This window comes from Geotrypetes seraphini, chromosome 9 (genome assembly GCF_902459505.1).
Source record: "Geotrypetes seraphini chromosome 9, aGeoSer1.1, whole genome shotgun sequence".
In the NCBI taxonomy this organism is placed as follows: domain Eukaryota; kingdom Metazoa; phylum Chordata; class Amphibia; order Gymnophiona; family Dermophiidae; genus Geotrypetes; species Geotrypetes seraphini.
Window position 1 is genome coordinate 149,555,729 of NC_047092.1, and position 25,023 is coordinate 149,580,751.

The following is a 25,023-nucleotide window of genomic DNA, read 5'->3' on the forward strand; positions in this document are numbered from 1 at the left end:
CCTGTACCCTCCTCTCCGTCCATCCCACCCCACTCCTTCCTCACCCCCCACCCCACCCTCGCGCCCTCCTTCCCCCCATACCTCTTTAAATCTATGCCAGCATGAGCAGCTTCTTCGGCCTGCTGCTTGCGCCGGTGTAGGCTTTCCTTCTGACTTCACTTCCTGGCCCTGCGACCCGGAAGTAATTTCAGAAGGGAGCAGCAGGCTTGAAAAGTTGCTTATGCTGGTGAAGAGTTAAAAGGTGGGGATGGATGTGGGGGTGGGAAAGGGAGGTTGCGAGCATGGGGTGGGTGGGCAGAGAGGTGCCGGTACCCTCTGATGGAGCACAGGGCAGTCTGCCCCTGCCCACCTCTCCCCACTTACTATGCGCAAACCAGTTAAGTTCTGGCTCCAAATCGGACAGTGCCTAGGCAGTCTCGGGCAATAATCAGTGGCACTATTCAGATGCAAGTGCTGAATATTATTGGATGATCAGCTCAGTGGGGTTTAATAGGAAAGGAATGCCATGGCCCTAATTTTTTATAATTTCTGCTGAGACCTACCACTTTGGTTTTAAATGTGATTGTACTGTGCTTACTTGGATAAGCCACATCTATTATTTATATTTTTTGTCATTTTTTTGCACAGTACTGGTCCCTGCATATCAAGCACTGATCATAGGATAATGCTTTATTTGAGTCAGCAAAATCTGATACAGCCAACAGCAACTGGAAACAGATCCTGCCAGCTCAGTGGAATGAAAACATGCCTTTAAGTTCACTGAGCCCAGTCATATCAAGACCTGTAATTCTAATTTCTTCAGAACATTCTAAAATGTGCAGGCTTTGCTATCGCAAGTGATAAATCAGCACAACAAACCCTTGAAGCCATTAGCAAACTAAAAATGCCTCACTTACAAACCTGGTTTAATGTATTAATATGCATTAATGCAAGGTGTGATTCGTTAGTAAATAGGCCTCACTGAGAATAATGGAGCTTGTATTACATATGAGATCAGAACTGACACATCTGAGTTTGGGTATGCTCAATTCCAGTGGTATTTTAGAAAAAGAACTGTTGATGCACAAACCTTTTTAAAAATAGTTGTAGGAATACATGTGTATTTGCTCACATTGGCAGCAGGGGCATCTATTTTACAAATATGCATGTGGAAAAAGTCAATGGTGGATACTAAGCAGCTTACACATCTATGTCAGCCAGAATTTTGCAAACTTATACATGTAACTGCTTCTAATGGTTCATAGACAACCCCGCGAAAGACAAAGGCGCGCGCTGACAACTAAGTGCAAGACGGAGGTGCGCACCGAAGAAAATTACAGTTTTTAGGGGCTCCGACGGGGGGTTTTGTTGGGTAGCCCCCCCCCAGTTTACTTAATAGAGATCGCGCCAGTGTTGTGGGGGGTGTGGGAGGTTGTAACCCCCCACATTTTACTGTAAACTTCACTTTTTCCCTAAAAACAGGGAAAAAGTGAAGTTTTCAGTAAAATGTGGGGGGTTACAACCCCCCACACCCCCCACAACGCGGCGCGATCTCTATTAAGTAAAGTGGGGGGGTTCCCCCCCATGCCCCCCCCGTCGGAGCCGTAAAAACAGTAATTTTCTACGGCGCGCGCCTCCGCGCTGCGCTCAATTGTCTGCGCGCGCCTTTGTCCCGGCGCGCTTTTGACCTGACACCACTTCTAATTTAAATGCATCACGGGACGTGTCGAGGTGGAAGAAGACATCTTCTTTCTCAAGGGACCCTCGGTCACAAGGGGGCATCCGTTCAAACTCAGAGGAGGGAAATTCGATAGTGACATAAGGAAGTATTTCTTCACAGAAAGGGTTGTAGATCACTGGAACAAGCTTCCAGAGCAGGTGATCAAGGCCACCAGCGTTATTGACTTTAAGAATAAATGGGATGCCCTAGTAGGATCCTTATGAGGGTCGAGTTAAGGAACTAGGTCATTAGTACTCGGACTTAATGGGGTGGGTCAGTAGAGTGGGCAGACTTGATGGGCTATAGCCCTTTTCTGCCGTCATCTTTCTATGTTTCTATGTTTAATTACATATATAGGCCACATTTTTTCTTTATTTTCAATTTGGAGGGAGAAATAAACAACAGGAGTTTAAGTAAGATACCTCCCTTAAACCCTCCTGTACAGGGCTGGCTGAATGTATAGGTTTTTGAAATAACCTATATATGCCAGGATGCAGCAGTATACCCCCACATGGATAAGGTTACCAGATGTCTGAGAAAACTCAGATAAGTCCTCTTTTTTAGGACTGTCTGGGTGCCCGGATGGACTTTCCAAAACCCAACCGCGTCTGGAGGGCCTCTGAGCATGCAAGGAGGCCCTCCAGATGCAGCCTGGAGGTTGGAAAAGAAACATGAGGCTTTGAAGAGGCAAGGCTGGAGGTGGAATGGAGAGAGGATAGAGGCAGAATGGGGTAAGGATGGGGGCAGAACAAGCTGTGGCAGGGGTGGAACAGGGTGCGGGCATGTGTCTGGGTTTCTCCATGGAAAAATCTGGTAACCCGACACATGGAAATATTAGTCCCTATATGTGCATTCCCTTTATGAAATGGGGAATGCACATGTTAATTTCTGACCCATCTAGGCCATGCCCCCAGTATGCTCCCTTGTAGTTTCTACATGTGAAAATTGCAAATGATGCTTCTAAAATAATCTCCAATGGTTTGTTTGTTTTTTAAGCACACATTAAGGGCTCCTTTTATCAAGCTGCGCTAGCGGGGTTAACGCGCGTGACTTTTAATCACAAGCTAACCCCCGCGTTGGCCAAAATACTACCGCCTGCTCAAGGCAGGCGTTAGCGGCTAGTGCGGCCGGCGGTTTAACGTGTGGTATTACGTGCGTTAAACCACTAGCATGGCTTGATAAAAGGAGCCCTAAATGCAGATTAGCATTTTTTGGGGAAGCTACAGGCCAAACTGGAAAAATACTGGTCACTATATAGATACTGGGGTCAATATTCAGCCATCGGGCGGTAAGTGCTTTGCTGTGACCTGCATTGGCTCCAGCTTTGAAAATTCAGATCTTTTTAAGCCAGCTAACACAGAGATGCTTAAGTCAACATTCAGCACTTAAGCTGCCACAGCAGTAGCAAATTAAGGTGGGGGGGAGGCGGTCCGCCCCGGGCACGGTCTTCCTAAGGGCATGGCACCCATCTTCCTCTCCACCCCCATCTCCTCTCCTTGCTGTGCATGTGCGCCCCTTGCCTCCCCCCCCCCCGTACCTTTTTTACTCTCCCGGCATGAGGTTGCTGCCCGCGTCGGCATCGATGCTCTCTCTGACATCTATTCCGGGACCCACCCCTAGGAAATGACGTCAAAGGGCGAGTGGACACCGACATGGGCATACTGCTCATGCTGGAGAAATTTAAAAGGTATGGGGGGAAAGGGAAGGGGGCATGCGCGTGACGGGGAGCTGGGCACCGCTCACCCTTACTACGTCACTGGGCCACAGGTTACCCATAAAAAAAGGCTAGACTTTTCTGCAGTTCCATTTATGCAGTAAATCTGGAATAGGTTCTGATATACCAGTCGGACAAGGGGCTCCTTTTACTAAGCTGCGGTAGCGTTTTTAGCGCGTGCTGAAGATTAGTGCGCGCTAACCCCTGTGCTACGTGGAAAAACTAACGCCAGCTCTATGGAGGCATTGTAGCGCATACTAAAACCGCTAGCGCAGCTTAGTAAAAAGAGCTCAAGGTGTATTAAGCAGGTACTCAAGTATTTTCCCCTATCTTTCATGGCAGGCTCACAATCTATCTGCTGAATATCAGTACTTAAGCTGACTCTGCCACTGGTTTAGCTGGTTTTGATTTATACAATACAATACAATTCAATCTTTATTTATATACCACATATACCATTACTTAGTTCACAGCAGTTTACAAACATGCAATATGGAGCCAGTCTTCAGAATTACATTAATATAACATCGCACATTCAATTAGCCTATATTTATTTCTTAAAAAGATACGCCTTTACTTCCTTTTTAAACATTTTTAAAATGATATATCATCCTAATAAGACTCGGCAGATCTTGCCAACATTTTACTGCCTGATATGCAAAAGTGGAAGGAAAAAGTCTAAAAATATTTTAACCCTCTCGAGTCTGAAAGCCGAAAGAGACAGTGTAATTGAAAATTTACTAACAGTACCATATATTCCGGAGCTTCTCCGTAACAAATTTTAAATAACAAACAATAAAATTTACGCGCTCGCTGCGATACTTAGTCGGTATTAGCAGCTTGCCCCAACCAATTCGACCAGTCAGCAGCCAGCTAAATCACTTTGAATATCGTGCTCTCTGATTTAAATACTATTGATTTCCTCTATTGAAGACAGCAGTGCAATGCCGCATGCGAATGTTTCAGCTTACCTCTGATGGCCTGGTGGTACATTCGCCTTTCCCTGAGCATTGCATGCTGTCCAAGTGGCTTCTTTCCAGCATACAGTGGCTGATTTTTACTACAACAGTCAAACGCAAAGCCACAATACATTTGGTGACTGAATCGTTCAAAAAACCTAAAAGAAAATAGGTATGTTTCTAGATGTGTAAAGTGATGACTTCAAATATCATTAACATATACGTTAATCTTTAAGCATAATTTTTCGCAAAAAGCAATGTAATTTATATTGGCTATGGAAATGCTATAAACTTTTATAATGGAGAATCTAATTTCAATGTATGAACAGGAAATGCAATCTCTTACGTCACACAAGTGAGATAATTAAACCCATACATGTAGTTATGATTACTGTAAGGTTTCCCGTTATCCTTAGTCATTCCTGGGTTTTCCCTGCTACATGCAGGCAGCTGTACTTTTGATTTCCCTAATGCAGTGGTTCTTAATCCTGTCCTGGGGTACACCCAGTCAGTCGGGTTTTCAGGATATCCCTAATGAATATGCATAAACAAAATACCCAAATAAGAGCTATAAGAACATAACAACATAAGAAGTTGCCTCCGCTGAGGCAGACCAGAGGTCCATCTCGCCCAGCGGTCCGCTCCCGCGGCGGCCCATCAGGCCCATTGCCTGAGCAATGGTCCCAGACTATCCCTATAACCTACCGCTACTCTTATCTGTACCCTTCAATTCCTTTATCCTCTAGGAACCTATCCAAACCTTCTTTGAAGCCTTGTAACGTGCTCCGGCCTATCACAGCCTCCGGGAGCGCGTTCCATGTGTCCACCACCCTCTGGGTGAAAAAGAACTTTCTGGCATTTGTTTTAAACCTGTCTCCTTTTAATTTTTCCGAGTGCCCCCTTGTACTTGTGGTTCCCCGTAATCTGAAAAATCTGTCCCTGTCTACTTTTTCTATACCCTTCAGGATCTTGAAGGTTTCTATCATGTCTCCTCTAAGTCTCCGCTTTTCCAGGGAGAACAGCCCCAGCTTTTTCAGTCTGTCAGTATATGAGAGGTTTTCCATACCTCTTATCAGTTTAGTTGCTCTTCTCTGGACTCCCTCAAGTACCGCCATGCTTCTTCTGCTTATAAATAATTCATCATTTATTATAATAATATAGCACCATCAAAACCTTTAAAACATATTATAACATTATTTCATACTAAACATACACACAATTATTCTCCCAAATAGTGAAGGCCCCCCCCCAATCTATCCAACATATGAATGAGAGAGATTTGTATATAATAGAAGAGAGAGGCATGCAAATATGTCTCAAGCATATTCTTTAGGGATATCCTGAAACCCGATTGGCTGGGGGTCCCTCAGGATAGGGTTGAGAACCACTGCCCTAATGCATTCCCTAAGAAAAACTACAAATCCCTGCATGTGCTGAGATAAAACCAGGACTGGAACACCTCAATCTATAGCCAGTTCCCAAACCCTAGAGCTCCAGTTCTCAAAAGCCCCAGTCAGGTCAAGTTTTCAGGATATCTACTATGCAGGAGATGGATTTGCATGAAATGCCTCCATGGTATGCAAATCTGTCTCCTGTATTTTCATTGTGGATATTCTGAAAACCTGCCCTGCCTGAGGCTCCTGAGGACCGGATTTGCAGAAGACTGAGGCCCCCTTTTATTAAGCCGCTGCAGTAAATGCTCCGACGTACATAGAATTCCTACGAGCATTGGAGCTTTTACCACAGTGGCTGGAAATTTAAAAAAAAACAAAAAAAAAAACTAACATGGCTTGATAAAAGGGGGCTTGATTTATTTCATGGACAGGTAACACTGTCTAATGACTTCAGGATAAGAGTAGTCACTGAGCAAAAAGCAAAATTCAGAATTATAGGAAAGAATGTATCCCCATACAACACAGGAAAACTCATAAAATTGTTTGTACAGACCGCATGGCCTTACTGCGCTCCAGTTACGGAGAATTATTATCATCAGCCTCTCAAGAAAAGGTCATCGGCGAGTGCACAGGAAAATGAAAAAATGTCATGTGAGAATGAGTGAGAAAAAGGACAGCAACAACATCTGAGAGCCTTGATGGTAAATGTCAATGTATGTGGAAAACTGAGCTTTTCTCTTACAGTTAAACATATTTAAGGGACTCATTCCTCACTTTACACTTGTTTCTGTAGTAACACAAGTTTATAAAGAAGCTTAGCATTGTGTAGCAGAAGAACTTTATACCTACATAACATACAGGAGAAAAAGCTCTGAAACATGGAGTCATTCAAAATATTGCAGATTCATTTGATTTAATTTATTCCTTTATAGAAGCTTATATACTGATATATTAGTCACGGTTCAGACCACTGCACGAGCTCGCTGCCCACTTTCCCTTCCTCATTCCAATATAACAAACCCTACCCGATTGCTTTGTTTATTCAATTTTCTATCCCATTCTCCCAGGGGAACTTAGAATGGTTTACATGAATTTATTCAGGCGCTCAAGCATATTTCCCTGTCTGTCCTGGCAGGCTCACGGTCTGTCTAATCTACCTTGGGCAATGGAGGGATTAAGTGACTTGCCCAGGGTCACAAGGAGCAGCGTGGGTTTGAACCCACAACCTCAGGGTGCTGAGGCTAAAGCTTTAACCACTGCACCATTCTAGAAATCAAAATGTAGGAAGAGTGAGCCAAGTACTGGACAATCAAGCCATTGTGACATCACTGATAAGTTTGACTCTTAAGCACTGGTGGAATGATACATTATGATGTCACAATACCAGCTCTGGTTATCAGAAGCTGAAGCTTTTCATACTGTTTATTTATTCAATTTTCTATACTGGTCTCCCAGGGGAGCTCAGAATGGTTTATATGAATTTATTCAAACATTTTTTCCTGTCTGTCCCAGTGGACTCACAATCTATCTAATGTACCTGGGGCAATGGGGGAATTAAGTGATTTGTCCAGGGTCACAAGGAGCAGTGTGGGTTTGAACCCACAACCTTAGGGTGCTGAGGCTGTAGCTTTAACCATTGCACTACACTCTCTCCTGTGTGAACTTTTCCCCCTTTTCTATCACAGATTGTAGTTCTTCCCCTATTTCTCATTTGCTTTACGTCATGTTAAGTTTTATATTTTTAGTTTAGATTTTATATTACTGATTTTAATGTGTATTGTAAGCCGCTTAGATATAGACTGATTTGCAGGATATCAAATAATAAACTTGAAACTTGATTTAAGGTTTTACTCTTCCTTCCTCCAAATTAAGAATTTTCTGTTTCATACCTTTTAGATTTTTCAAATTTAACGTCTATCTCAAATCTAATCAGTTTATGACCCAACAAACTTTATATAATTCAAATAATATACAATCGAGTTAAAATAGATGACCTAAAATGCATACATCGTGTACAAACTATGGGGTTCTTTTAATAAGGTGCGCTAACCGATTTAGCGTGCGCTAAATGCTAAGGCACCCATACAGTGAGAGATTAGAGAAACTGGGCCTCTTCTCCCTTGAAAAGAGGAGACTGAGAGGGGACATGATCGAAACATTAAAGATAATGAAGGGAACAGACTTAGTAGACAGGTTGTTCACCCTCTCCAAGGGCACTCTCTAAAGTTAAAAGGCGATAGATTCCGTACAAGGAAGTTCTTCTTCACCCTGAGAGTGGTAGAAAATTGGAATGCTCCTGTTATAGGCTGTTATAGGGGGAAACACCCTTCAGGGATTCAAGAAAAGGTTGGATAAGTTCCTGCTGGACCAGAACATACGCAGGTAAGGCTAGTCTCAGGGCACTGGTCTTTGATCTAAGGGCTGCCACATGAGCAGACTGCTGGGCACGATGGACCACTGGTCTGACCCAGCAGCAGCAATTCTTATGTTCGTAGCATTTAGCACGTGCTAAATCAGTTAGCGTGCGCTAAATTGATTAGCGCGCCTTAGTAAAAGGACCCCTGTATTATTTCATTTTGCACAGTAGACTGTCTCAGTTCTACCTTATACCTGTGGAAAAGCCTAGGCCTCTTCACCTGCCTTTTAACAGATAGTGTCAATCAATATCAATAGTTCTAGGTTATTTGTTCCTCTCAATAGGACCTGCTATTGTTTTAGTCATTTGTAACTTAAGGCCAATCAGATACTCTTCCTAATTTGTACTCACAGCTGCTCTACAGTTCTGCTAATCAACACGACTCTCATTCAATGCAATAAACGTGGTGCCTTTTTCCTAAGGCAAACCATGTGGAGGCTCAGAGCTTGTCCAATATGTCTCCAGCTATCTACTATGCAATTGGAGCTGATCAAGCTCAGACAGGAACAGGCTCCAATTAAAGCCCCTACCAAGACTACACAGCATCCAATGTTTACATGCACCATCACAGAAATTAAAACAACCCGAAAACACATGGATTACATAGTAGATTACGACCTGTGACAAAGAGGCATCTATCTGTCCAATTGTTGGCAACACAAGGGAGCATTATGATACTCAGGAAATTGGAGTATCAGTATAGTTGAACCAGAGACTAAGAAGTTAACTCTCCCTCCACTCACAGATGAAATGGCTCAAAACACTAAAATCTTGCTGCTAGGTGACTCCATTATTAGAGGCATTAACCTTGGCTCACAGTCTGTTGGAACCAGTGGCACAGAGAGGGTAGGAATCACCCGAGGTGGTGGTGGCCCCCCCTGCTCCTCCACCGCCACGAGTGTGCTTTCCTTTCCCCCATCCCTCTAACACTTTGCCAGCACAAGTAGCATCCCCAAACTGCTGCACATGTCAGCCTCAGCTTTCTCTCTGATATCACTTCCTGGTCCTGGAAACAGAGAAGAGGAGAGGTGCTGGTACCCCCACGGCGTCTGGGGTGGTCCACACACCCCTCCTTACTATGCCTCTGTGAAATGCCTCCCAGGATCTTCAACGACCAGGAATAAAAAAACAAATACTGAGTATGATCAGAGAAGATAAGATGTTAAGGTTGATGTACTTATCTACCCGGGGGAAAATGATCTAGTCAAAAATAGCACACTCAGACAAGTTCCTTTCAGAAGCTGGAAGAGAGGTTACATTCTTTGGTGCAGACTGTAGCTTGTACTAATGTGTTTCCTACCTATGGCAAAGGAGAGGAAAAATTACATGATACAGAAAAAAATCAATAAGTGGCTTAAAACCTGGTGTCAACCAGAAGGTTTTAGATATGTAGGAGGTTGGAGCAATATGTGGAGAAACAAAACGCTATACTATAATGATAGCCTACATCTCTCTTTGGCAGGAAAAAGGATCCTTGCTGAGAAATTCAGTCAATATTATACCAAGCATTTAAACTAGAGGGTGGGGATGCAGTAGCGTACCTAGGGGGGGAGGCCGTCCACCCCGGGTGCACGCCCCAAGGGGGTGCACAGGAGAGAGCTGAGTGTTCTCCCTAGGGCCTTTCAGATGGGCGGTCCGCCCGGGTAATTTAGATGACCGCCCAGCTAAATTCTGCTGCCTCCACTGCTGCTCAACATAAAAAAAAAAAAAAGGCGGCTTGAAGATTTCACCTTAACCCGTAGCAACTTATGCTCCGGGGCTTTAATGTGTGTGTGTCGGCTTCACTTCTCTTCCTTCCGAAACCGGAAGTTATGTCCGGGGGGGGGAGGGGAGGGAAGAGAAGGGAAGCCGGCACGCACATGTTAGATCCCCGAAGCATAAATTCGCTACGGGCTAAGGCGAGAGACAGGTCAGTGAAGCTTTCCATTTGCTCTTCTTGCTGCTGGGTCCTGCCTACTTTCAGTTTCCGCGAAGGCAGGACCCGGCAGCATTTCCCCCAATCGATTGTGATCTTGGGCCGATAAGCCTTCTTCTCCGACGGCAGAATTGACATCGGGGAGAGGAATGCTGGTCGGCCCGAAGTAGGGAGAGCTTGAGGGGGGGGGTGGCGGCCGGCGGCTTTGGGGCCTGTTCCCCGATGGCAGTGACATTGGCAGTGGCTTGGGGGAGGGCAAGGAAAAAGAAAGTAAGAGGGCAGGAAGAGAAACATAAAAAAAGAAAGGGGGCATGAAGAGAGAAAGAAAGAAAGGGCAGGAAGAGAGGAAGAAAAAGTTGGGAGGAGGGGAATGAGGTAAGGAGGAGAGGAAGCATACAGGCTGAAAGAAGGGAAGAAAGATTGGATGCACAGTCAGAAGAAGAAAGTGCAACCAGAGACTCATGAAATTACCAAAGGTAGGAAAAATGATTTTATTTTCAATTTAGTGATTAAAATGTGTCCGTTTTGAGAATTTATATATGCTGTCTATATTTTGTACTATGGCCCCCGTTTTTTAGCACAGGGAGCCTATGAGCATTGAGAGCAGCATGGGGCATTCAGCGCAGCTCCCTGCGCTAAAAACCGCTATCTCGGTTTAATAAAAAGGAAGGGGGAATATTTGTCTATTTTTGTATAGTTGTTACTGAGGTGACATTGCATAAAGTCATCTGCCTTGACCTCTTTGAAAACCCGCGGAATATAAATGATAATTAACATTTTCTCTGCGTACAGCATGCTTTGTGTTTTTAAAATTTTATTGTTGGTAGATCATTTTGACTTGGCCACAAAGGTAAGGGAGAGGAAGGGAGGGTAGCTGCTGAAAGACATCTAGTAATCCTTGACTGTGCATGGAATTATTTTTGTAAAATCATGGTTTGTTATGTGACTGGCATTATTTAGACTTTAATTTCTATGAATGAATAGAATGAAATTGTTTGTTTTTATGTGCGTGCGCTGAAGGAAAGTGGAGAGAGAGTGGGCTGAGGACGCTGAAGGGAAATGGGGAAGAGAAAGTGGGGAGAAGACGCTGATTTATAAATTGATAATTGTACAGAATATTGTTTCTTTTTATACTTTAATATAAACAATTCAAGGCTTGTGTGGATGGAATCAGGTGGTTTGCGGGGATGGGGACCGAGCTTACAGGGATTAGTCCAATAAAATGGTATTTTTTTATTTCTCATTATTTGTTTTATTTTTATTTGTTAATTTGTAAAGTGGTGATTGTTATGTATCAGTTTTTTCAAATTTATATCTACTGTCTTTATATTTTGCACTGTATTAGAGGACATGTGTTACTGTTTTTGTGGTGTTGCATTGTATCCAGGGTCTGGTTTCTTGGCGGTTTAGTTTAACTTTTGTCTACATATTTCTGTTTTTAGTTTGTGATTATTCCATATTGGGCGAGGGTGTATCTCTGTTCTGTGTGTATGAAAAGAACATAGTTTTCAGTTGGCACTGACTACAGGATCAATTGACTGTGCGGGATCTGGCTTGTTTAGTTTTACAATGTATGTGTTGGTGTTCTAGTGCTCACTGCAGTGTTTAAGATGCTGCCTTTTCCTAGGTACACTCTTGTTGTGCGATATGTGGATTGTTACCAAAAGTCATATTTTTCATATAGATGGGGGTGGTGGTCAAAAAATGATGGGCCCCGGGTGCCACATACCCTAGGTACGCCACTGTGGGGATGGTAAACAAAACCAGGTGATTTCAAGAATTCACCCCCAGCAAAAACATAAGTTGGACAACAGTGGGAGGAACAAAACAAACCTTCTTATCAAATCATTTATCAGCAATCAAACAGAAGAGATTAGGGGGGAAAAAACCTATTGAAAAACGAGAGTGTAAATAAAATATAGCTGGAAATCAATGAGCATAAATGCTTGCAGTCTGAGCAACAAAGTGCAGAATTTGTAAATCCTGATGTTAGAGGCAGACTTTGATCTTATTGCTATCACATCTTCTAGCCGACTAACATCATAGCTCGGGTCAGTCCCCAGAAACAAATGCTGGCAGCTCCCTGCAGCTGTTAGAGGAAAAGAGATGTGAGTACTTGTAGTTCAGGGCAAGCCAGTACCCAGAGACAAAAGTCAGTGGCTCCCTCTGGCTGCTAGAGGAAGAGAGATACGAGACCTGGTGGAGTTTAGGGTGCCCCGAAGTTGCTGTCTGGGACTCTTTTGCTTCCATCTTTCAGCCTGCTGACATCATCAGTGCAGTTGTTAGGGGTAGAGCCGACCTAGGCTAACGAGAAAGGGCCAGGTGTGAGAGTTCACTCCCCCACCCCAGGATGACTGTATTATCAACTTCCCTTAGGACACAAGAACATGAAATTTAGGAGATTTTCCATTCAAACTGTTGTGTGGTTTAGAATATAAATAAAGTCCTGTGTTAGGGGAAGGGAGATTTTTCCTCCTTTCCTTCGAGAGGGAGCAACTGCTTGCCTTGGATCAGTAGCATGGAATGTTGCTACTCTTTGGATTTTGACCTGGATTGGCCACCATTAGGATTGGCTACTAGACTAGATGGACCATTGATTTGACCCAGTAAGGCTATTCCTATGTTCTCATATGCTTTGGGGAACAGGCTTCTGAGAAACTTGAGTGTCAATCTAAGAGAGATTAAGTCTACTTTTTAGAGATTACTGAATATAGAATCTGAGGAGCTGGTGTAATTCCTAAAATATATGACAATATAGAATTCTAAGTTCAGCAAAGGCAGAATTTATCTGAGTGTGTGACCTGTAAATGTAGCAAGGTTGTCACATATACTATTTGTAATCCACATACATAGTAACCAGTACTTTGAACAACTTGTACTGTAAATCAATCAATTAATTCTTAATTATTATCTTTAAATAAACCATTTAAACTTACCAGCCAGTGCTTCTGTGTTGTCAGTTTCAGACCTCTAGGTATGACAGATCAGAGCAGAAAGTTCACTCTTGCCTCACCAGCCCCATAGAATTCCTGTAACATGGGCTGAGCCTCACAGACAAAAATCAGGGCTATCAAATCAGGCCACTTAAATAAACAGTCTATCTTTAGCTACTATAAATTTAGATGGCAAAGTATATAGTGGCCCAAAATAGATCGGATATTCAGTGTCGATCACCGGATATTCAGTGCTGAGCACTGACCGCATGAGTCAGTCCATCTAACTCTACAACCTATTGACCTCGACTACAGACTACAAAACATTCAAAAAAAATAAAATAAAATAAAAACCCTTCTATTAAAAAAACACATAAAAACAAACTAATTCATTCAGAAATGTCCCAAGCATCAGCTGCAACTACTCCACATGTACTAATACCATGACAATTCAAATATAATCCTTAGCAACTCAAAGAAATGTACAAACTACTCCCTAAATACTTCTAATGTCCTGACAATCCATTTGTAATCCGCCTTGAACCGCAAGGTAATGGCGGAATAGAAATCCCTAATGTAATGTAATGTAACTCCCGTGGTCTGAATATTGAAGCCACATAATATAATGGCAGATGAAGACCTCAAGGTACATCCGCTTAGCCTATGCTTTCTTGAATTCTTGATATTTTGATTTCTTCATATCCAATAGAGATGCTATTCTACATATTTACAACCTTTCCTACAGAATGTTTTTACTCTCCAGCGATGCCTGCTTTCAAAACTGAACACTTTATGCAAGATGAGGTCTCGCTAACAACTTGTACAAATGCATTATCTCTTTTTTTTCTGCTACATTACCCCTCCCCTTCTTTTACTAAACTGCAATAGCGGTTATTTATTTGTTATAAATCAGTTTCAGGTTTGTTACCAGGTTATCTTGTATCTCATTTTTCTTTGAGTCACGCCAAAAAGACCACACGTTGAGTGCACTTGTTTTCATATCCCTACATAAAATCCTGTCGTTATGAGAAGTTCCTTGAGAGAACCCTCTCATTTCAAGCCGCTAAATTGAATGTATGGCTTGGAAAAATTATGTTAGAGGTCTCTTCCTATCTTGATTTTAGAAAATTGTTAAAGACTCAACTCTTTGATAGGCTGGTATCTTAATGCATTCTGCTTCATTTTTTCAATCAAGTTCCTTATATTCAACTTGATATATTTTATCTGTTCTATGTATTACTTTTTTCCCTATAAACCTCAAACTTTCAGTGAAATACACTACAAACCTTCAAACAAAAGGCTAGAACACAAGAGGAAATTATCCTACTGGAGTTCTAGGAGAAAAATATATTTTAAGGATCTCAAGCGCTCATAGGTTAAAGGCCCGTTATATGTCACAAGCCAGTTACCCGATATATGAGCTATCATCGGTCCTATATATTCTCCTTTTATCTCATATAATTTAAATATTATTTAAATATTAAATTCTCAAAACTTTTATTCTGTTTTATAAATACGTTTTTCCTTGCTCCAAAATTTTTAGCTTAATGAAGTACTTAGCTTCATAGCATGATTTTCCTTGCACCAAGACTTTTATAAAGTACTTAGCTTCTTGCTAAGTACTTGCTAAGTACTTGCTAAGTACTTGCTAAGAAGCTAAGTACTTTATAAAAGTCTTGGTGCAAGGAAAATCATGCTATGAAGCTAAGTACTTCATTAAGCTAAAAATTTTGGAGCAAGGAAAAACGTATTTATAAAACAGAATAAAAGTTTTGAGAATTTAATATTTAAATAATATTTAAATTATATGAGATAAAAGGAGAATATATAGGACCGATGATAGCTCATATATCGGGTAACTGGCTTGTGACATATAACGGGCCTTTAACCTATGAGCGCTTGAGATCCTTAAAATATATTTTTCTCCTAGAACTCCAGTAGGATAATTTCCTCTTGTGTTCTAGCCTTTTGTTTGAAGGTTTGTAGTTACTTTTTTCCCTGCCATGCCGGTATTTTAATGCCTGTCTGGCTGGCATTTAAACTGTTCTTTTTAAACTGTCAACAATGTTTCCCCAATTTTAAATTGTTGTTTTATTTTCTGCATTATATTGTAAATGCTTTCTGTCTTTATTTGTTTTTAAGTCCATTATTCTAATTTGTATTTTATCTGTATCCCATGTATTAGCTCACCTTGTTGTAAACCGCCTAGAACTTTTTTGGTATAGCGGTATATAAGAATAAAATTATTATTATTAGTGCAGGGAGCTGAATGCTCCATGCTGCTCCCGACGCTCAAAGGAACTCTATGAGAGTCGGGAGCTGCGCAGAGCATTCAGCGCAGCTCCCTGCACTAATAACCGCTTTCGTGGTTTAATAACATGGGGAGGTACATTTTGCCACGTGCATGTTAACATTCCTCTAGTAATTGCCAATTCCATATCGCTCTGTTATAATATCATATGATCAGATACAATCATACCCAGATTCCTCTCCCAATTGTTACATCTCTCCCCCCACCCCCACCCATAATTCAAATGTTTACTGAAATGTGCATGAACAGCAGGCAAGCTCCATCATAAGAAAACAAATTGTAACACAGACTTAATGCACATTTTCTTCCCTTCCTTCCTGAAGAAATGAAGGCAAAACATGTATTGGAGAATACTGCTGTTTGACTAGAGTTTGCATTTTGTGACCATCTGCTTCTTAAAGGAGTGAGAACAGATACATACCATAGATTCACAGTTTTCTGATTAATGTTTCTTGCCACAAGCTACAACATAGGCTCTGGTGGTGTGTTCCTTCTCATCTGATAGCGCCAACAATTTATATTCTAGATTTCTCTCTTTTTTGATGAGCTATAATGTTGTGTTATGTTAATCAAGTTTTCTATTCCATCCTTTACCTATTCAGTTCAAGGTCGGATGACATTACAAGAGGTTGGGTCAATTACCTAGGAAGTTACAATGGACAGTTTGACATGGACATTCAAATTGCTGCCCTGTTTCCCCGAAAATAAGACCTATCCCGAAAAAAAGCCCTACCATGATTTTTAAAGATGCTCCTAATATAAGCCCTACCCCAAAAATAAGCCCTAGTTAAGATCGACTCCTGAAGCCCCCCCCCACCCCGAATGTCCCCAACACTCCCTGACTCCATCCTTGACACTAGTGCTGCCTGATTTGCTGGAAAAAAATTGGATTTGTCAATTTAGCAACCCCCACCCCTGCTGCTTTAGGAGGCCTCGGAATGGACGTATGTCAGTCTCATGGTGGGAAGGTTGTTGGGGTTCTGATGCACAGGGGGATGGGAAGGAGGGAGGGATTGAAAGATGCTGAACAAAAGGATGGGTGAGAGGGGAGGAATGATGCGGTACATGTGGGGGGCAGGGGGGATAGGAAAGAGAAAGAATAGGGGCAGTGGTGTACCAAGGGGGGGTGGGGGTGGAGATCCACCCTGGGTGCATGCCCCAAGGGGGAGCACAGCTGGCCACCCACCGGGGAATAGGCTACCACTACCACCATCGGGAACAAGCCGGCACCGAGTTCTCCCTCCCTGCTTATCTTCCCCGTGGTGCCAACCAACTCTCGCCACCCAACGTCAATTCTGACATTGGAGAGGATGTTCTGGGCCAGCCAATCACTGCCTGGCAGGCCTGGAACATCCTCTCCGACATTAGAATTGAAGTCGGGTGGTGAGAGTTGGTCGGCCACGTGGGGAAGAAAAGCATGGAGGGAGTGGCAGCTTTTCCCCTACGGCGGTGGCAGCAGCATGTTTCCCAATGGCGGTGGCATGGAGGAGGGCAGGGAGCCAGAAAGAAAGAAAGGGGGCAGGGTGAAACAAAGAAAGAAAGAAAAAAAATGGGGCACGGAGAGAGAGAGAGAAAGACAGACATAGAGAAAGAAAGGGGGCATGGAGAGAGAAAGAAAGAAGGGGGCAGGGAGAAAGAAAGAAATGGGGGGACAGGGAGCCAGAAAGAAAGAAAGGGGACAAGGTGAAACAAAGAAAGAAAGAAAAAAATTGGGCACGGAGAGAGAGAAAGACAGACATAGAGAAAGAAAGGGAGCATGGAGAGAGAAAGAAAGAAGGGGGCAGGTAGAAAGAAAGAAAGAAAGAAAGAGGGGGGACAGGGAGCCAGAAAGAAAGAAAGGGGGCAGGGTGAAACAAAGAAAGAAAGAAAAAAAATGGGACACGGAGAGAGAAAGACAGACATAGACAAAGAAAGGGGGCATGGAGAGAGAAAGAAAGAAGGGGGCAGAATGAAACAAAGAAAAAGTTGGAGGGAATGAGGTCTGGAGGAAAGGAAGCATACAGGAGGCTGAAAGAAGGGAAGAAATATTGGATGCACAGTCAGAAAAATAAAGTGCAATCAAAGACTGATGAAATTACCAAACAAAGGTAGGAAAAATGATTTTATTTTCAATTTAGGGATCAAAATGTGTGCGTTTTGAGAATTTATATATGCTGTCTATATTTTGCACTATAGCCCCCTTTTACTAAACCGCAAAAGCGTTTATAGTACAGGGAGCCTATGAGCGTCGAGAGCAGCGTGGGGCATTCATTTCAGCACAGCTCCCTGCGCTAAAAACTGCTATCGCGGTTTAGTAAAAAGGGAGGGGGTATATTTGTCTATTTTTGAATAGTTGTTACGGAGGTGACATTGCATAAAGTCATCTGCCTTGACCTCTTTGAAAACCCGTGGAATATAAATGATAATTAACATTTTCTCTGTGTACAGTGTGCTTTGTGTTTTTAAAATTTTATTGTTGGTAGATCATTTTGACTTGGCCACGAAGGTAAGGGGAGGGAGGGTAGCTGCTGAAAGACATCTAGTAATCCTTGCAGGCTTGACTGTGCAAGGAATTATTTTTGTAAAATCATGTTTTGTTATGTGACTGGCATTATTTAGACTTTAATTTCTATGAATGAATAGAATGAAAATGATATAAAATTACTTGCTTGTTTTTATGTGCGTGCGCTGAAGGAAAGTGGAGAGAGAGTGGGCTGAGGACGCTGAAAGGAAATGGGGAAGAGAGAGTGGGGAGAAGACGCTGATTTATAAATTGACAATTGTACAGAATATTGTTTCTTTTTATACTTTAATATAATAAGTTCAATGTAAAACAATTCAAGGCTTGTGTGGATGGAATCAGGTGGTTTGCGGGGATGGGGTCCGAGCTTGCGGGGATTAGTCTAATAAAATGGTATTTTCTTATTTCTAATTATTTGTTTTATTTTTATTTGTTAATTTGTAAAGTGGTGATTGTTATGTATCAGTTTTTTCAAATTTACATCTACTGTCTTTGCACAGTATTAGAGGACATGTGTTACTGTTTTTGTGATGTTATGGTGTTGCATTTACAGAGTCTGGTTTCTTGGCGGTTCAGTTTAACTTTTGTCCACATATTTCTATTTTTAGTTTGTGATTATTCCATATTGGGCGAGGGTGTATCTCTGTTGGCACTGACTGCAGGATCAATTGACTGTGTGGGATCTGGCTTGTTTAGTTTTACAATGTATGTGTTGGTGTTCTAGTGCTCACTGCAGTGTTTAAGATGGTGCCTTTTCCTAGGTACACTCTTGTGCGATTATGTGGATTGTTACTAAAAATCATATTTTTCATATAGATGGGAGGGGGTTAAAAAATGATGGGCTCTGGGTGTCACATATGCTAGGTACGTCACTGAATATGGGTGAAGGAGAGGAAGGGAGAGATGGTTGTTGTACATGAAAAAAAATAAATAAATAAGAGACCCCGAAAGTAAGCCCTAGTGTGTATTTTGGGACCAAAATTAATATAAGACACTATCTTATTTTTGGGGAAACACGGTAGTACAGGTAGATTAGGCTGTAATATTTTTTTTGCTTCAATTCTTTTTTTTTTCTTGATATCTTTAAAGATTGTTATGATGGTCTATGTTGATACTGTACACAACTTTCTTCCTGTATTGAGTTTGTTTAATGCTTGATAATTTAAAGTACAATTTTTAAAAATGCAGTAAAGGATCTGATGTGTCAGTATGCACTTTCAAAGTCAGATACTGCTATGATTTAGCAATAAAGCTTGCTTTGTTCCACTGTTTGGACGTTTTTCTGTTTCAAAAGTGGGCTCCTATATGCCTCACTCTCCATCATTTGTTAAGAGTGACAAGTAGCACAGCTAACATGTCGTATTAGCTATTAATGTGGAAGCTGGGCCATATTAATAACTGCCTTATTAATAGCTAATACAGCTCAGCAAATAGGCCTTGATTTTCAATCTCTCACTGCTCACATTCAAGCAACTTACAATAATAAAACGACAGAACATGATATAAAATATACATCAACAGAAGTAAGGAAATTTCAGCTAGGCACAGAGCACAAACCCCAGTTTGGAGTGAGGAGCAGACAATGGGGGCAATTCTATAACTTGTCACTTCCACTTAGGCATGCCAAAGCTGTGTGCTAAGCGCTAATTCGATAATGGCATCTGCACGCCAAGATGCCACCATCGAATACTAGTGTAAACACAGACCATGTCAGGACCTTGTTCCACCACTGTTTTGTTTTTTGGTACACGTCTCCCTCCATATTCGCTGTAGTAGGGGATTAACAGACCCGCGAATAACTTTTCCATATGTTATTCGTTGTTTTCTATTAAAAACCATCATGAATATGGTGAAACCACGAATAACATGTTGGGAGACCTGGCCTGTTCCTGAAGGAGAGGCAAAACACGGTGAAGAAAGTGCTGGGAATCAGCTATTTTCTCTGTAAGCGCTTGGAATCAGCGATTTCTCTATGCAAGCTGACATAATTTTTTTTGGGGGGGGGAGGAGCCAGCAAGCTAAAAACCACAAATAATCAAAACCGTGATTGCTGAAACCACGAATACGGAGGGAGAAGTGTATATGAGCTGGATTACATTAAATTTATTTGCTAGCTTGATTACCTGGTCATCTCTGTTCTTTTTGTTTTCCATGCTAGAGTGCACCATGTACAGAACATAACTTACAGTATTCTCTAAGTTACACCCATAAGCTGGAGATAGCCTACCCAAGCTCCACCCATATCTATGTCCCCTTTGCAATCATGCACATAACTGCTGACTTTGGTGCTTCTGACATGTATAGGTGATGTGTAAGTATAGGCACCAAATTATAGACGTGCCCTCCATGCGTCACATGTGCCTTGAAATCAGTGGCATAGCGAATGAGGTTGGTGCCTGGAATGGTGGCGCCTGGCATCGCTGTGTCATGTGACCCCCTCTTTCCCGGCGCTTAGAACTACCCCCCCTCCCTCCAACTCCTCACTGCTGCTTGGGTGACCCTCCCATGTACCTCTTGAAATGTTCGCCGGTATGAGCAGCATCTTCCATCTGCTACTCGTGCCGGCCTCAGCTCCCTTCTAACGTCACATTCTGGTCCCGCGACCGTTTAAAGAGGTATGCGGGGAGCAAAGAGGAGGAGAGGCACCAATTCCGATTCCCCCCCCATGAAGACAGCAACGGGGCAGTCCGCACACCTACCTTTTACTAAGCCATTGCTCGAAATGGTTATCGTTAAACTATCCCCCTCTTTTACTAAGGTGGCTAACTGATTAGTGCACTAATTCAATTAGCGCGCTTAGTAAGAGGGGGTAAGTTTGTTTGATGAACATAAAATAATGATGACCATAATCTTTAAGGCAGCTTTACTTTGTGTTATATTTTGGTAGTAGCATTTCCGAAGCAAAGAGCAAAGAAAAATACTTCACATATTAATGCCATAAGCCTCTTTGCAATCACCTAATCTAATTTCCAATCAAAGGTTAAATTTTATTTACAGGAAATATAAATGCAAGACTTGAAGTATGTCACTTCTAGTCAAATTTAAGGTAAGTATACAATTTTATAGCGTGTTTTACTTTTCTACTTAATTTGGGGGAAATGAAAGTTAATTTCGATGAAATTAAACTTCCACTATTCCAGAAGCCAAATGAGTCAAATGACGTCAAAGTAATTTCAAGTGCAGAATTTAAGTATTAGACTATTTATAGTGGTCACATTTAAAGGCTATGAAAAACCATGGGGTCCTTTTAGCAAGCTGCGGTAGGAGTTTAACACGCATAATACCGCGTGTTAAACCGCCTGCCGCGCTAGCCGCTAACGCCTGCATTGAGCAGGCGTTAGTTTTTTAGCTGGCCACGAGGGTTAGCGCGTGATGAAATGTCCGGCTTGATAAAAGGACCCCAATGACTTGAAGTCATTCTTAATCTGTTTCTAATCTGAGAAAATACTAAGAAAAGTTTTGAATTTGTATAAAACAAAAAAAGTAATTAAACTATATTGCTTAATTGTACTTTCTCTGCTAGATTATTGTAATGCTATTTATCTTGGCTTCCCAGGGATCTGTCTTCAAAGACTACAATTGATTCAGAATACCGCTGCGAAGTTGATTTATGGAAAAAAGCAAATTTGACCATGTGACTCCCTTGCTTTTGAGCCTTCATTGGCTCCCAGTTTATCTCAGAATTCAGTGTAAATGTATATGTATTGTTTTTAAATTTTACATGGTATCTTTATTCCTCTTGTTCCTCTTCTATGGAACGTTTATAGATTTTCATATGTGAGAGGTACTCAATAATTTAAAGTTTCCCTCCCTTCCAAGAAAGGGATTAAAGGAATTAAGAATTTCAGTCTTTCTTTGGCCTTTAAATTGATCTTCCTTTGAATCTGAGGTGTTTTAATTCCTTCCAGTCTTTTCAGAAATCCTTGAAAACTTATCTATTTGCTAAACACTTTGAAAATTAATTTCCATGTATTTTAGTATTTTTATTAATTTTATTGTTAACCGTGTCGAGCTTCCCATGGTTGAATGACCCGGTTTATAAGGCTAAGGGTTCCTTTCATGAAGCTAACGCGGCTTTATCGCACGCATATTTTTAGTGTGCGCTAACTCCCGCGCTAGCTAAAAAATTATCGCCTGCTCAAGAGGAGGCCCGTGGCTAGTGCAACCGGAAAATTAGTACGCGATATTACGCTTGTTAAACAGCTAATGCGGCTTCGTAAAAAGAGCCCTAAGTTTTAGTTTAGTTTAATATTTGGAAAGGTGTTCTAATCATTCATATTTTTTTCAAGCCCAGGAAAATGTACCACAATGGATCCCAGGCATAGGCCCCTCGTATAAGCAGCTTGGAGAGGCTAAGCTTCCCCAGCCAACATGCATTAGAGGGAATTTTATTTTTCGTTTGTTCTCACCGTTGAAACAAGGTTCATTCAAATTCCTCCTAAGATGTCACCGTCATTTCATTTTGTAAAAACTTAACAACAAAAAAAAACACCACAGAAAAAAAAAAGAAAAATCCAAAACAAACAAACAAAAAAAACAAACCTGTGGAACCGATGTTCTAGATGACAAAATTTATTAAAACAAATATAAACACATTTTAAAAAACCCAATCAATATAACAGTCCTGCAAGGTTGTTATTGCTGCTAAGGATTTCACAATTTGCGCAATTTACATTTGATTTAGAACTGCTTCTCACATAATTGGATTCATTCACTTGATGGTTTATTCATATTTAAATAGGACTGCCATCATATATTTGACCCCTGAGGAAGGCAATTTGTAGCCGAAACATGGACCTTGTCAGGTCCATACCATTTACACATTTTTTTTGTTCAGCAGTTTTACTGGACTTGCATATGTGTATTTTTGGACTACATGTGCATTTAGCAGCTATTTGCATATTTAGCTGTATGGATTGTTTTTATTATTTGTTTTAATAAATTTTGTCACCATGAACATCAGTTCCACAGTTTCTTTTTGTTCTGGAGGGATTTCAGCCAATCAGGTTTTCTGGATATTTACAATGAATATTCATGAGATCAATTTGCATACACTGCCTACTTGATATGCAAATCTATCTCATGAGCTTTCCTTTTTACCTATCACGACTAACTTTTTTTTAACTTTTAAAACCCCTACTGTTTACCCATCTGAAATAGCTCACTCACATGACATGAATGAACCTGGGTATGTGTTATATGATCTCAGTCTCTAAAATCTACTGCTATCTTTCTCCTGTATTAGTGCCTGAATGATGCATTTAGTGAAGTAAACTACAAGATGTTGTTGCTAGCAATCTCTTATCTCTTTTTTTTTTTTTTTACTCATAAGAGGAGAGTTCAATCATTTATCTACCTCAGTAGGAAACAAAAGAGTTTTCAAAAAATTATTTTTTTATTTTTCAGTATAGTCCCCTGATAGCTCCATACACTTCATCCACTTTTCCTGCAGTGACTTTAACCCCTTTGAAAAGAATTATTCCGTTTGACTTTCAAGTCAGGACATCACAGCTTCCTTGACATCTTCATCACTTGAAAACTGCTGTCCACTTAGAGATTTCTTCAAAACTCAGAACATAGTGAGATTAATATATAATATAAAATTTTCAATAAAAAGATCTAAAAATGAAAATGAATGAAAACTCGGAACAGGAAATAATCCGATGGAGCCAGGTCAGGACTGTAGGGTGGATGGTTCAGCTGCTGAAACCCACATTCTCGGATGGCAGCCTGTGATTGTTCTGACATGTACACCGGCACATTGTCATGAAGAAGCAGAAAGCATGCTGTGAGTTTTCCTCATCTTTTCTCCTTGATTGATTCCTGCACAGCGATTATTGTGTTGGTTGGCATAACTCTCCCCAGTTATAGTTGTCTTGTGTGGCATGAACTCTAAAAGCAAAAGTCCTTCATCATCACAGAAGACAATTGCCATGACTTTGCCTGCAGATTTTTTTGTGTTGAACTTTTTTGGGGTGGGGGATGACTTGTGCTTCTACTGCGTTTACTCCATTTTGGACTCAGGAACTCTGTGATAGACCCAAGGCTCATCTCCAGTCACCAATGAAAAAAAATTCACTTGATCTTTATGTAGCATCTCCAAGTTCTCCTGACAGCACTGGAAACTTGTGGCCTTCTGACATGTCAGCATTCTTGGAACCCATCTTGCACTAACCTTGGCATGCCCAACTTTTCATGAATTATTTTCCAAACTGTACAAGCCGAGATGCCCATTTCATCAGCTATTTGGGAAACCTTAATTCGTCTGTCTGACAAAATCAAATCCTTGACTTTCTTGCACCATTCTGTGGAAGTTACTTCAATAGGCCATCCAGTGTGAGGGTCATCTTCAATGTTCTCTCTACTCCACTTAAACTGCTTGCTCCAAAATTTTACTTTGTAGGATGATGGGGCAGACTCACCATAAACTGCAGTCATACGTTCATGGATCTCCTTTGGCTTTTTCCCTTCTTTTGTATAAATTTTTTCACTGAACAGTTCTCCAAATATAGCAGTTTCTTACTTGATTCGCACAAGGACTCTCCTGACATCCTATTTCTTAGAATGTTAGACTCACACTGAGCTGCAGATGTCACAGCATGCAGACTTGTTTCAACATGCTTCAACTTGCGCTCATACTCAGGTAGATAAATTATTGAATGCCCTCATATTGTGAACTTGATAGAGGGTTGCATTAATTTTCTTGTTTTGCTGATTATATAATTATGTTTCCTAAAGTACTCTCATTTTCCTTACAGTCTTTGCTTGGATGCTATACTTGAAATTTCATAAATATTTTTTTTTTTAAGAAAATAAATTCTATCATGAACAGTGCCTGAAATATTCACGAGACACTGCTCTATCAAAATCTGATTTTCATCAGTTTAGATATGATCATCTAACACCATTTGTAACAAAAAAAATCCAGCATCAAAGCCCCATTACCAGTTACTATACAGTTCTCTGAAATGAAATCATATATTCCTCAAAGCTTGATGAATATCTAGCCCTCGGAGGGACATTCATCAAGCTTTGAGAATACATTTCCTTCTAGAGAACACTGTAGTAATTGGTTTAAAAAAAACCACAACACAACCCAACATTGGTTTGGGATTAATTTATATATTTATTTTTCTTTTTTTACAAATGATGTTAGATGGTAATCATTTATGAAAAACCAGA

At 41.1% G+C, this 25,023-nt stretch overlaps 1 protein-coding gene across 1 annotated transcript in view; it reads right to left on the reverse strand.

Moving 5' to 3' along the window:
• DNER (delta/notch like EGF repeat containing) overlaps positions 1-25,023 on the reverse strand; it is a 261,530-nt gene that overhangs the window by 139,772 nt on the left and 96,735 nt on the right. Inside the window, exon 5 of the mRNA XM_033959607.1 lies at positions 4,385-4,530. Within this exon, the coding sequence (XP_033815498.1) occupies positions 4,385-4,530 (146 nt within the window). The remainder of the gene's footprint in view (positions 1-4,384; positions 4,531-25,023) is intronic.